This window comes from Bos taurus, chromosome 17 (assembly GCF_002263795.3).
Source record: "Bos taurus isolate L1 Dominette 01449 registration number 42190680 breed Hereford chromosome 17, ARS-UCD2.0, whole genome shotgun sequence".
Taxonomy (NCBI): domain Eukaryota; kingdom Metazoa; phylum Chordata; class Mammalia; order Artiodactyla; family Bovidae; genus Bos; species Bos taurus.
This window is the reverse complement of record NC_037344.1, coordinates 62,154,561-62,167,532: the sequence shown is the minus strand read 5'-3', so window position 1 is coordinate 62,167,532 and position 12,972 is coordinate 62,154,561. Positions and strand designations below refer to the sequence as shown.

Genomic DNA, 12,972 nt, shown 5'->3' with positions numbered 1-12,972 from the left:
GTGTTTACGGATTGGAAGAATTAATATTGTTAAAATGTCCATAGTATCCAAAGCAATCTACAGACTCAAGGTAACAATCTCTATCAAAATACCTAGGAGAACTAGAACAAATAATCCTAAAATTTATATGGAACCACAGAAGACCCAGAATAGCCAAAGAAAGCTTGAGAAAAAAGAACAAAGCTAGAAGTATCACATTCCCTGACTTCAGACTGCAGTACAAAGGTAAGTCATCAAAACAGTATGGTATTGGCATAAAAACAGGCACATAGATCAATGGAACAAAATAATGAGCCCAGAAATTAACCACACACTTTTGGTCAATTAATCTATCAAAAGAGGCAAAAATAAACAATGTCAAAAGATACTCATCAATAAGTGTTGCTGGGAAAACTGGACAGCTATGTGTAAAAGGATGAAATTCAAACATTTTATCACACCATATAGTGCTTCCCGTGGTGGCTCAGCAGTAAAGAATCAGCCTGCCATGCAGCAGATGCAGGTTTGATCCCTGAGTCAGGAAGATCTGTGCAAAAGGAAATGGCAACCCACTCCAGTATTTCTGCCTCAGCAATCCCATGGACAGAGAGCCTAGTGTGCTACAGTCCAAGGGATCGCAAAAAATTGGACATGACTTAGCAACCAAACAACAACTATTATGATCACACCATATACAAAAATAAACTAAAAATGGATCAAAGACCTAAATGTAGGACAGGAAACCATAAAACTCTTAGAAGAAAACATAGGCAGAATACTATGACACAGAAACATTTTTTAGGATGTCTCCTTATGCAAAGGAAACAAAAGCAAAATAAACAAATGAGATCTTATTAAACTTAAAAGCTTTCGCCCAGCAAAGCAAACCATTGAGAAAAAGAAAAGACAAACTACAGAACAGGAGAAAATATTTGCAAATGATATATCCAATATGGAGCTAATATATGAATATCTCATACAACTCAATATCAAGAAGCCAAAAAACCAAATTTTTAAATGGGCAGAAGAACTGAATAGACATTTTTCCAAAGAAGACATACAGATAGCCAACAGGCACACACAAAAATGTTCAATGTTGCTAATTATCAGTATAATACAAATAAAAACCACAATGAGATATTATCTCACATCTGTCAGAATGGATATCACCAAAATGACCACCAATAACAAATGTTGGTGAGGATGTGGGGAAAAGGAGAACCTTAGAACAGCTGGGAATGTAAACTGGTTCAGCCACTATGGAAAACAGTATGGAGGTTCCTGAAAAAAATATAATTACCGTATGATCCAGCAATTCTACTCCTGAGCATATATAGCCAAAGAAAAAGAAAACAGTAATTTGAAACGACAGTTTCAAACTCCAATATTCATAGCAGCATTATTTATATAACCAAGATATGGAAGAAACTGTCCATCAACAGATGAACAGATACAAAATATGTGTATATAAATAAATAAATAAACACACACACACACACACACACACACTAGAATATTACTCAGCCATAAGAAAGAATGAAAATTTGCCATTTACAACAACATAGATGGAACGGGAAAGTATAATGTTTAGTGAAATAATCAGAGAAAGAGAACTACTATATGTTACTACCTATATGTGGAATCTAAAAAATAAAACGAATTAATAAATATAACAAAACAGAAACAAACTCACAGATATACCTAATAAACAACTGGTTGTGCTAAGTTGCTTCAGTCCTGTGTGACTCTTTGGGACCCTATGGATTATAACCACTTGTTTATATTCTTGCCTGAAATATTAACAAGTGGTTACCAGTGGAAAAAAACAGATGAGGGAGGGGCAAAAAAATGGGTAAGTGATGAACAAGTACAAGCTACTATGTATAAAATAAACAATATACAAAGATATATTATACAGCACAAAGAATATAGCCAATATTTTATAACTTTAAACAGAGTATAATCTATTAAAAAGTGAATCACTATGTAGTACATCTGAAACTAATAAAATATTATGCATCAATTATATCTTAATTAAAAAAAAAGAAATTCTGACACATGCTACAACATGGATACACCTTGAAGACATTAAGCTCGGTGAAACAAGCTAACACAAAAGGTCAAATACTGTATTACTCTACTGATATGAGGTACCCAGAGCTTCCCAGGTGGTGCTAGTGGTAAAGAACCTGCATACCAATGCAGGAGACAAAAGAGACCTGGGTTCAATCCCTGCATTGGGAAGATCCCCTAGAAGAGGGCATGGCAACCCACTCCAGTATTCTTGCCTGGAGAATCTCCATGGACAGAGGAGCCTTGTGGGCTATCGTCCACAGGGTCGCAAAGAGTTGGACATGAAGAGTCAGACAAGAAGCAACTTAGTTTGATATTTGGCAAAACTAATACAATTAGTAAAGTTTAAAAATAAAATAAAATTTTTTTTTAAAAAAAGGAAAAAAAAAAAAAGAAGCAACTTAGTACACACATGAGGTACCCAGAGTAGTCAAATTCATAGGTGGTTACCAGAGGCTGGAAGGTTCAAGAAATGGAGAGGTATTATTTAAAGGATACAGAATTTCAGTCTGGGATAATAAAAATATCTGGAGGTGAACAGTGGTAATAGTTGCACAACAATGTGGATGTATGCTGCTGAACTGTATACTTAAAAGTTGCTAAAATACTAAAGTTTGTTATGTATTTTTACCAAAACCTAAAATTTTTTAACAGTTAAATGGAAAACTCTATGTTAAATGTGTTTTACCACAATTTCAAAAACTACAACTAATTCATTAAATAAATAAGCTACTGTGTTTAAGCCCTCTATAGCCCATCCCTACCACTGATTGCAAACAAAAACTATCTGGTAAAAATATAAAAATCAACTACTTGAGGACTGTGAAAAGTAAACAAAAGCAAGTGGATTACAGAAGAGAGTCAAATGTGAAGAAGTGAACTGCACAGAAATAAGTTTCCCAAACTTTTTCTCACAGTTTTGCCTCAAAGGTGTGCCCGGATCATGCTGCTGCTCAATGTAGGCACCTAACACTCTAGTAGAAACCCATCCTTTAGGCTACAGAAACCAGAGAAGGGCTCCCATCAGGCAGGAAGGTATGGAAAAGTATGGGGCGAATCCCAGAAATGATAAGAGTCAGAAATGAGGATGCTCTGATTCTGTGTGTGATTCCATAGAAGTCTCAGCCTAATCCCTACACCATGCATGAGCTTGGCAGTCCCAAAACAGCACAGCCACGGCTTAGAGAAATAGACTGAGATCTGAACCACTGCCTAAAGATTATGAGATGGTAATTACATTCTATATATAAAGAAAAGAAAAATGTCACTGACTCTCATGGGAGAGTATAATCATCAAACGTCAGCTCAGGAATGAGCCAGATGTTGGAAACATCCAACCGGTATTTTTATTTTTATTTTTTTGCTGTCTGTAGCAGAGTTTTATTAAAGTGTAAAGGGATAGAGAAAGCTTCTGACATAGACATCAGAAGGGGACATAAACAGTGCCCCCTCGTTAGTTTTTAGCAAAGCATTACATACTGATTACCAAGCATTTTGAGATAGTTGTTAGTTTTTGGCAAAGCTTTCTATACTGGTTAGCAAGCATTTTGAGATAGAATTGGCACAAAGAGAGTCATCTCTGGCCATAAAACAATTGACATGAATCTTGAAGACAGGCAGATTTCCAAGCAAATACAGAGGTTCATTAATATAGCTTATTAAGAAAAACATTTTCATGAGTAAGACGTATTGGTTTGCTGAGCCATTAGAAGCTCAAGGCTTGAGAAAAACGAGTTCAGGAGGAACCAAGTGTCGTCACGGAGCCTCCTTTAATCCTGTGTAAAAGAAAGAAAGTCAAGTCACTCAGTCGTGTCCAACTCTTTGTGACCCCACGGACTGTAGGCTACCAGGTTCCTCCATCCATGGGATTTTCCAGGCAAGAACACTGGAATGGGTTTCCATTTCCTTCTCCCCAAGCAGTATTTTTAAAAGCAACTATTTACAATGCATTTAAGGGGGAAAAAAAATAATGCTCAAAATTCTCCAAGCCAGGCTTCAGCAATACATGAACCGTGAACTTCCAGATGTTCAAGCTGGTTTTAGAAAAGGCAGAGGAACCAGAGATCAAATTGCCAACATGCGCTGGATCATGGAAAAAGCAAGAGAGTTCCAGAAAAACATCTATTTCTGCTTTATTGACTATGCCAAAGCCTTTGACTGTGTGGACCACAATAAACTGTGGAAAATTCTGAAAGAGATGGGAATACCAGACCACCTGACCTGCCTCTTGAGAACCTATATGCAAGTCAGGAAGCAACAGTTAGAACTGGACATGGAACAACAGACTGGTTCCAAATAGGAAAAGGAGTACGTCAAGGCTGTATATTGTCACCCCGCTTATTTAACTTATATGCAGAGTACATCATGAGAAACGCTAGGCTGGAAGAAGCACAAGCTGGAATCAAGATTGCCGGGAGAAATATCAATAACCTCAGATATGCAGATGACACCACCCTTATGGCAGAAAGTGAAGAGGAACTAAAAAGCCTCTTGATGAAAGTGAAAGAGGAGAGTGAAAAAGCTGGCTTAAAGCTCAACATTCAGAAAACGAAGATCATGGCATCTGGTCCCATCACTTCATGGGAAACAGATGGGGAAACAGTGGAAACAGTGTCAGACTTTATTTTTTTGGGCTCCAAAATCACTGCAGATGGTGACTGCAGCCATGAAATTAAAAGACGCTTACTCCTTGGAAGAAAAGTTATGACCAACCTAGATAGCATATTGAAAAGCAGAGACATTACTTTGCCAACAAAGGTCTGTCTAGTCCAGGCTATGGTTTTTCTAGTGGTCATGTATGGATGTGAGAGTTGGACTGTGAAGAAGGCTGAGTGCCGAAGAATTGATGCTTTTGAACTGTGGTGTTGGAGAAGACTCTTGGGAGTCCCTTGGACTGTAAGGAGATCCAACCAGTCCATCCTAAAGGAGATCAGCCCTGGGATTTCTTCGGAAGGAATGATGCTAAAGCTGAAACTCCAGTACTTTGGCCACCTCATGTGAAGAGTTGACTCATTGGAAAAGACTCCGATGCTGGGAGGGATTGGGGGCAGGAGGAGAAGGCGACGACAGAGGATGAGATGGCTGGATGGCATCACTGACTCAATGGATGTGAGTTTGAGTGAACTCCGAGAGTTGGTGATGGACAGGGAGGCCTGGCGTGCTGCGATTCATGGGGTCACAAAGAGTCGGACACGACTGAGCAACTGAACTGAACTGAAGCGAAAAAACACTTGAAATAATTTTAGGGGTGAAAGAAATAGGAATGTTTATTAACTTGATTGCGGTGATGATTTCATACATATATTAAAAATGTACACTTTAAATATATGTAGTTTTTGAATACATAGCTCAATAAAGTTCAAAAAATAAAGTAACATTAATCACATCTGTGCCAAACACAAAGTAATTGTTATTAGCGACAGTTTTATAGATTTAGGAGACTGAATTCGGAAAGATGGAAGTATTTGCCTAAGGTCACAAAGTTAATCAGGTCCAGGATTCCAGTGCAGATTTTTTTCTTCTAGTAAGATAATGCTCAAAAGCCTTCAAGCTAGGCTTCAACAGTACATGAACTGAGAACTTTCAGATGTACAAGCTGGATTTAGAAAAGGCAAAGGAGCCAAAGATCAAGTTGCCAATATCCACTGGATCACAGAAAAAGCAAGAGAATTCCAGAAAAACTTCTCCTTCATGGACTACAGTAAAGCCTTTGACTGTGTGGGTCACAACAAACTATGGAAAATTCTTAAAGAGAATTTTACCAGATCACCATTCCTGCCTTCTGAGAAACTGGTATATAGGTCAAGAAACAACAGTTAGAACCGGACGTGGAACAATGGACTGGTTCAAAATTAAGAAAGGAGCACATCAAAGACTGTATATTGTCACCCTGCTTATTTAACTCATATACAGAGTACCTCATATGAAATGCCAGGCTGGATAAAACACAAGCTAGAATTAAGATTGCCAGGAGAAATATTAGCAACCACAGAAAAACAGATGACACCACCCTTATGGCAGAAAGTGAAGAGGAACTAAAGAATCTCTTGGTGAAGGTGGAAGAGGAAAGTGAAAAAGCTGGCTTAAAACTCAACATTCAAAAAACTAAGATATGGCATCTGATCCCATCACTTCATGGCAAATAGATGGGGAAAAAAATAGCAACAGTGACAGACTTTATTTTCTTGTGCTCCAAAATCACTGTGGACTGTGACTGCTGTCATGAAATTAAAAGACACTTGCTCCTTAAAAGGAAAGCTATGACAAACCTAGACAGCATATTAAAAAGTAGAGACACCACACTGCCAACAAAGGTCCATATAGTCAAAGGTATGGTTTTTCCAGTAGTCATGTAGAGATTTGAGAGTTGGACCCTAAAGAAGGCTGAGCACCGAAGAATTGATGCTTTCAAACTGTGTGCTGAATGAAGAATCATCTTGAGAGTCCCTTGGACTGCAAGGAGATCAATCCAGTCAATCCTAAAGGAAATCAACCCTGAACTTTCACTGGAAGGACTGATGCTGAAGCTCCAATATTTGGCCACCTGATGCAAAGAACTGACTCATTGGAAAAAATCCTGATGCTGGGAAGGATTGAAAGCAGGAGAAGAAGGGGCAACAGAAGATGAGATGGTTGGATGGCATCACTCACTCAATGGCCATAAGTTTGAGCAAGCTCCGGGAGTTGGTGAAGGACAGGGAATCCTGGTGTGCTGAAGTCCATGTGGTTGCAAAGAGCTGGACACAACTGAGCGACTGAACTGAACTGAACTGAACTGAATGGACAGGGAAGCCCGAAGGGCTGCAGTCCATGGGGTCGCAAAGGGTCAGACACAACTGAAACGACTGAACAACAACAAAGAGTATAATATTATAATATAATAATTGTTTATTATTACCTGAGAAAATACAGCCTTAACCCTATCTATGAGGTTATAAGCAGGACTGAATAAAGTATGTCTCTAAGATACTTAAATTCATACAAGATAGGTAACATATTATTAGTACCTGGAGTTCATATCACTAATTACATATTAGTATTTTCCTACTAAATTAAAACAAATTTCCCCTCTAGCAACAACTCCCAGATCAAGTAACCAGCAGTGAGTATAGACTGCGCATTAACCTCTGCTTTTTTCACATCCCAAGTCTCAGAAACATTATATACTGATAGTACAAGATAGGTAAATCCACTGATAAAATCTATGAAAGATATATAACTTACATATAATCATATGTAGCATTTCTAAAAGTCAACGTTTATTATATTAATAAAAAATGCAATAATCTCAAAAGATGTTGACATATACTCCATTACATGAAAATATGGTCACAGTATGTTGAATAATAAGAGCAGATTATAAAGAGTATAAATATACCATATTTGCTCTAAAATGCATTTATCTATAGAGAAGAAGATTGAAAATACATAATATACATAAAATATTAAAGAGTAATTATATCTGGGATTTAACTACCTTTTTGCTTCTCCGTATTTTCCAAATTTTCTATAGTAAGTAGTTTTTTAATGTGGAAAAACAGTAAAAGCTATTATTTCAAAGTGTACCAATAAATAAAAGGGTCCCACTTTCCAGGATGGGTTACCCTCACTTCTTATTTAGATCAGAGTGTGCCTTTCACACCAGATGTTGTCACAGTCTAGCAGCACTCACCTGTCCAACTACTTGCAGGTTATAGCAGACAATGTCCTTACTGGCTGTTGAAGTACCATAGAGAAGTGCCTCAGTGAGCCAGTATATCCCCAAGAGGAGGTCAGAGAAGCTCAGGTAAAACAGTGGTCTTCTCTGTCAAAGCAAGAAAATTCATGCTTTCAAAAATGATGCAGCCAAAAGAATGTATCAATCAATTAGGTTTAACCTTTCTAATATAAAACTGGGCATAATTTCTCTGGGGCCTCTGCTACTGGCTAACTGTAGGGAATCTAAATGAACAATCCAGGTAGGAAGGAATCTGTAATCTCAATTATTCCAACTGTTCTGGAACCAGAGGAACTTCTCCCTCACAGAGACATTCCTTCCTCAGATACAGGGTTGAAGGAAAGAATGGAAAAATGAAAAATTCTGTAATGGAGACATACCTCAAATGGGAAATTTTAAGTGTTCAAGCTGCACAGCCAACATCTTCTAACAATAAGACATGAGATCTGAGTGTTTTAGGATATGGTTAAGAACACAAAGAACATGAAAACAGGTGTTTTTAAATTTTCATATAGTTTAATTTGCAATTTTTCTTTACTGATGTATAACTGACAAATAAAATTATAAGATAATTCAAAGTACATGTGATGATCTGATGTATATATACACTGTGAAAGGATCTCCTTCAAGTTAATGAACACATCCATCACCTCACATATTTAACTACATAACATAAATGTGTGTGAGAACATTTAACATTTACGTCCTATTCTCTGAGCAAATTTCAACTATACAATATAGTGTTATCAACTATGGTTATCATGTTATATACAAGATCCTAAGATTTTATTCATCTTACAGGCTTTCATATTAATGAACGTCAAGATGGAGAAAAATACCAGCAAGAATTATATATGTCTTTCAATTTCTAACTACATTCTGAAGTTTGTCTGTCTCACTTTCTAGTATCCTTCTCCTTTTGGTCTACACACTCCCACTTTCTTGAAAACAGTTTTGGACCCCCATGGAGAAAATTATAAAATGTTTATTAAAAGACCCCAAAGATCTAAGGTGAATGCTCATGAACTGTAAGATCCAGTATTATGAAAATGTCAGTTCTCCTTTAACTGATACACAGATTAAATGTAAATCATTATATCTCAACATATTTTCTTGTATAGTTTGATGAAGTTGGCTCTAAATTTGATACTGAAACACAAAATATCAAGTTAACCATGACATTCTTCAAGAAAAAGGAGAAAGAGGACTTATCCTATACATACCAAAACAATATAAAGCTGGAACAATATAAAGCAGATACAGTGGTACTAGCCCAGAGATGGACAAATAGATCAATGGAACAGAATGGAGTCTCAAACAAGCCTAAGCATGCAAATATATATATAAGATTCATAAACTTTTGATACATGACAGAGGTAGTACTTTCTGGGTGGAGAAAGAACAGGCTTTTCAAAATGTGATACTAGAACAACTGGGTATCCATATGGATAAAAATGAAATTGGGCCCCAACTTTCTATTTCACCCACTCAAAAATTAGTCTCAACTAGTTCAAAGACCTAAATGTGAAAGACAAACATCTATAAAGGTTTTTTAAAAAAATTTTTAAAGGTAATATAGAAGAATGTCTTCAATTTTAGGGAAAGTTTTTCCTAAACAAAATTCTAAAAGAAATAGTTAAAAATTTGCCCACATTGAAATGAAAAATGTTTGTCAAAGGATACCATAAAGAAAGTGAAAAGACAAGCCACGAAGTGGGAGATCTTTGTAACACATATGACTAACAAAGGAAAAGTATCCAAACAATATTAAAGACAAACAAAAACTCTTAAAATGCAATAAGAAAAACTAATTTTAAAAATGGACATAAGATTCGAACAGGTAGTTAAGAAAGAAATTCAAATAACCATAATCATGTGAAAATACATCTGACCCAATCAGCAATCAAGGAAATCAAAAAATTAAATTTACAAGGAGACCAAAGTCAATCAATCATAAACTACAAGGGGACCAAAAGTCAAATCAATCAATCAACAATGAGACTGGGACTTCCCTGGTGGCCAAATTAAGTGGTTAAGAATCTGCCTGCCAATGTAGGGGACACGGGTTCAATTCCTGGTCTGGGATCTAAGATCCCACATGCCTCGGGTCAACTAAGCCTGTGCACCACAACTAGAGAATAGCCCCTGCTTACTGCAGCTAGAGAAAGCCCACATTTAGCAACGAAGATCCAGCGCAGTCAAAAATAAATAAACTTTAGTTTTTAAAAAAATCTACAGTGAGACAAAAATTACACACCCATGGCAAAAAAATTTTAAAGTCTGACAATATCAAATACTGAGGGGAGCATGAAGCAATGAGACAGTTCATACGCTGCTGGCACAACCATTTGAAGAAAGCTTGGCATTATCTACGGGATATCCATATCCTATAGCAACTCCATTATTAGGTAAATATATTAGAGAAATTTTTGCATGTGGGCATCAGAAGACACCTACCAGATTGTTTATAGTAGCGCAGATAGATAAACTGTGGTATGTTCATAATACAGAATGCTAAACATCAATGAAAAAGAAATGAAGCAGAGCTATACACAACACCATGGACAAATCTCAGAAGTAATAATGAGGGAAAAAAGCAAATCACAAAGCAATACATCCTCAAAAATGCAATGTTATCCCATCTATATTAAGTTCAAAACTGCAAAAACTAAATTCTTTCACAGATTTTACTGGTCTATGACCTACCACAAGTTTATAACTGTTAATGGGTAAAAAATTAAAACAGAATACACAATAAACTCTGGAGCAGAAAGGCAGCCAAGCAGCTCTTGTGAGCAAGAACATAATTATAGTCAATGATTCAACAAATAACCTTAAACATAGGGAACCGCTGGTCATTAAAACATACCTAAGGTCGTTCCTGGAGAAATAAAGGATAAAAAGAGGTTTATATACTTTCACTCATGGTTGGAAAATCATGAGTTCTAGTAACAGGAGACAAAATCAAATAAACAACAAAACCTGGGACTTCCCTGGTGGTCCATTGGCTGAGACTCCCAACTCCCAGTGCAGGTCGTCCAGGTTCAATCCCTGCTCAGGGAACTAGATCCCACATAATGAAACTAAGAGTTTGCATGCCACAACTAAAAGATCTCATGTGCTGCAACTAAGACCAGGTACAGCCAAATAAATGAATAATATTTCTAAAAATATATATGTAAAATATCAGATCAGATCAGATCAGTTGCTCAGTCGTGTCCGACTCTTTGAGACCCCATGAATCGCAGCACGCCAGGCCTCCCTGTCCATCACCAACTCCTGGAGTTCACTCACACTCATGTCCATGGAGTCAGTGATGCCATCCAGCCATCTCATCCTCTGTCGTCGCCTTCTCCTCCTGCCCCCAATCCCTCCCAGCATCGGAGTCTTTTCCAATGAGTCAACTCTTCACATGAGGTGGCCAAAGTACTGGAGTTTCAGCTTTAGCATCAGTCCTTCCGAAGAAATCCCAGGGCTGATCTCCTTCAGAATGGACTGGTTCGATCTCCTTGCAGTCCAAGGGACTCTCAAGAGTCTTCTCCAACACCACAGTTCAAAACCATCAATTCTTCAGCGCTCAGCCTTCTTCACAGTCCAACTCTCACATCCATACATGACCACAGGAAAAACCATAGCCTTGACTAGACAAACCTTTGTTGGCAAAGTAATGTCTCTTAAACACAAAACTGATGCATCCATTATTGAAATCAAAAGATATGTCACCCCTTCTGTTTAACAAGATACTATATAAAAGGCAATACAAAGACATGTATGATAGAAACCATACTTTAAGAAAAATACAAAACATAAAAAATTTAAAACTTTTTTAAAAAGGTACTTCCCTGGTGGTCCACTGGCAAAGAATCTATGCTTCCACTACAAGGGGCACTGGTTTGATCCCTGGTCAGGGAACTAAGATCCCACATGTCATGTGGCATGGCCAAATGTTTTTTTTTAATAAATAATGTTTTAATAAAAATACAATCAGCATAGTAGTTAAGAAACACATGAAAAAGCTTAATAATGATCCTAAACATTAAAGAAAAATCTTAAAAATATATATATATTTGTACTTGTCTAACTAAAATCAAGAGCAAAATAAAATGCAGAGACAGAATGCATTATGTGAAGGTCTTTCCCTGAGGAGGTTCTGGGTCCAGGTCTATCCGGTAAGGTAAAACACCTAAAGCAACCCATATTAACACTCTCCCAAAGCCCCACTTCCCAATATTTCCAGTGAAATCAAGTTACAAAGAATATCAAAAGTAACCTTCATAAGGAAATGAAGTCACACAAGTGTAGCCTTTTTTTTTTTTTTAACATTGGCTGGCCTAAGCCACTTTCTTCTCTTTTAAGGTTGCTTCTCTGAGTCACTGTTTAATCAGCTAGTCCACTCAAAGATTTCCCATGGATTTCTCCAATTTACCGTAATTATTAATTTAATAATTATCTTTTTTTCAGATTATGCCCTCATGTGTCTTTGTTGTTTAAAATGTTACTTAACAAATAAATAAAACAGTGTAGTATGACTGACCAGAGAAGGCCATGGCACCCCACTCCAGTACTCTTGCCTGGAAAATCCCATGGACGGGTAGGCTGCAGTCCATGGGGTCGCAAAGAGTCGGACACAACTGAGCGACTTCACTTTCACTTTTCACTTTCATGCACTGGAGAAGGAAATGGCAACCCACTCGTGTTCTTGCCTGGAGAATCCCAGGGACGGGGGGAACCTGGTGAGCTGCCGTCTATGGGGTCGCACACAGTCGGACACGACTGAAGCGACGCAGCAGCAGCAGCAGTATGACTGATATTTTTAAGCTGGAAAAATTGGAATCTTCCCTAAATCAAGAAAACAGAATGTGTAGGCACTACTGAATTAATAATTACTCAGGTCCTTCAGGCTCTGGTTATGTGAAAGGTATGAGCATTGAAGCCAGAGAAATTAAAGGTTGCACCCCAGGCCAAACTAGACCCCACATCTTTATAAAACTCTAACGCACGGTCATGGCAAAGGTCACCCTAGAGCAGCGATTTTCAACCACGAGTGACTGTCTCTTCCAGGAGACATTTGACAACATTTGAACATATTTTTGGTTGTCACAACTGGGTGAGGAAGGTTTCTGCAACATCCAATAGGTAAAGTCTGCTAAACATCCTAAGATGCAGGACAGCCACCTACAACAAATAACCATATAATCCCAAAG

The 12,972-nt window shown here is 37.5% G+C and overlaps 1 protein-coding gene across 7 annotated transcripts in view; it reads right to left on the bottom strand.

Annotated features, from left to right (window-relative positions):
- Window positions 1-12,972, bottom strand: part of TMEM116 (transmembrane protein 116) — a 136,640-nt gene that overhangs the window by 111,349 nt on the left and 12,319 nt on the right. For 5 of the 7 annotated variants that reach the window (XR_003029924.2, XM_059875980.1, XM_005217822.5 and 2 more), the window contains exon 4: window positions 7,724-7,855. The exons of the other annotated variants lie outside the window; for them this stretch is intronic. Coding sequence is in view for 4 of the 5 variants with exons in the window: in XM_059875980.1 (XP_059731963.1) it covers window positions 7,724-7,855 (132 nt within the window). In the remaining variant the exon portion in view is untranslated. The remainder of the gene's footprint in view (window positions 1-7,723; window positions 7,856-12,972) is intronic. 7 annotated transcript variants of the gene reach the window in all.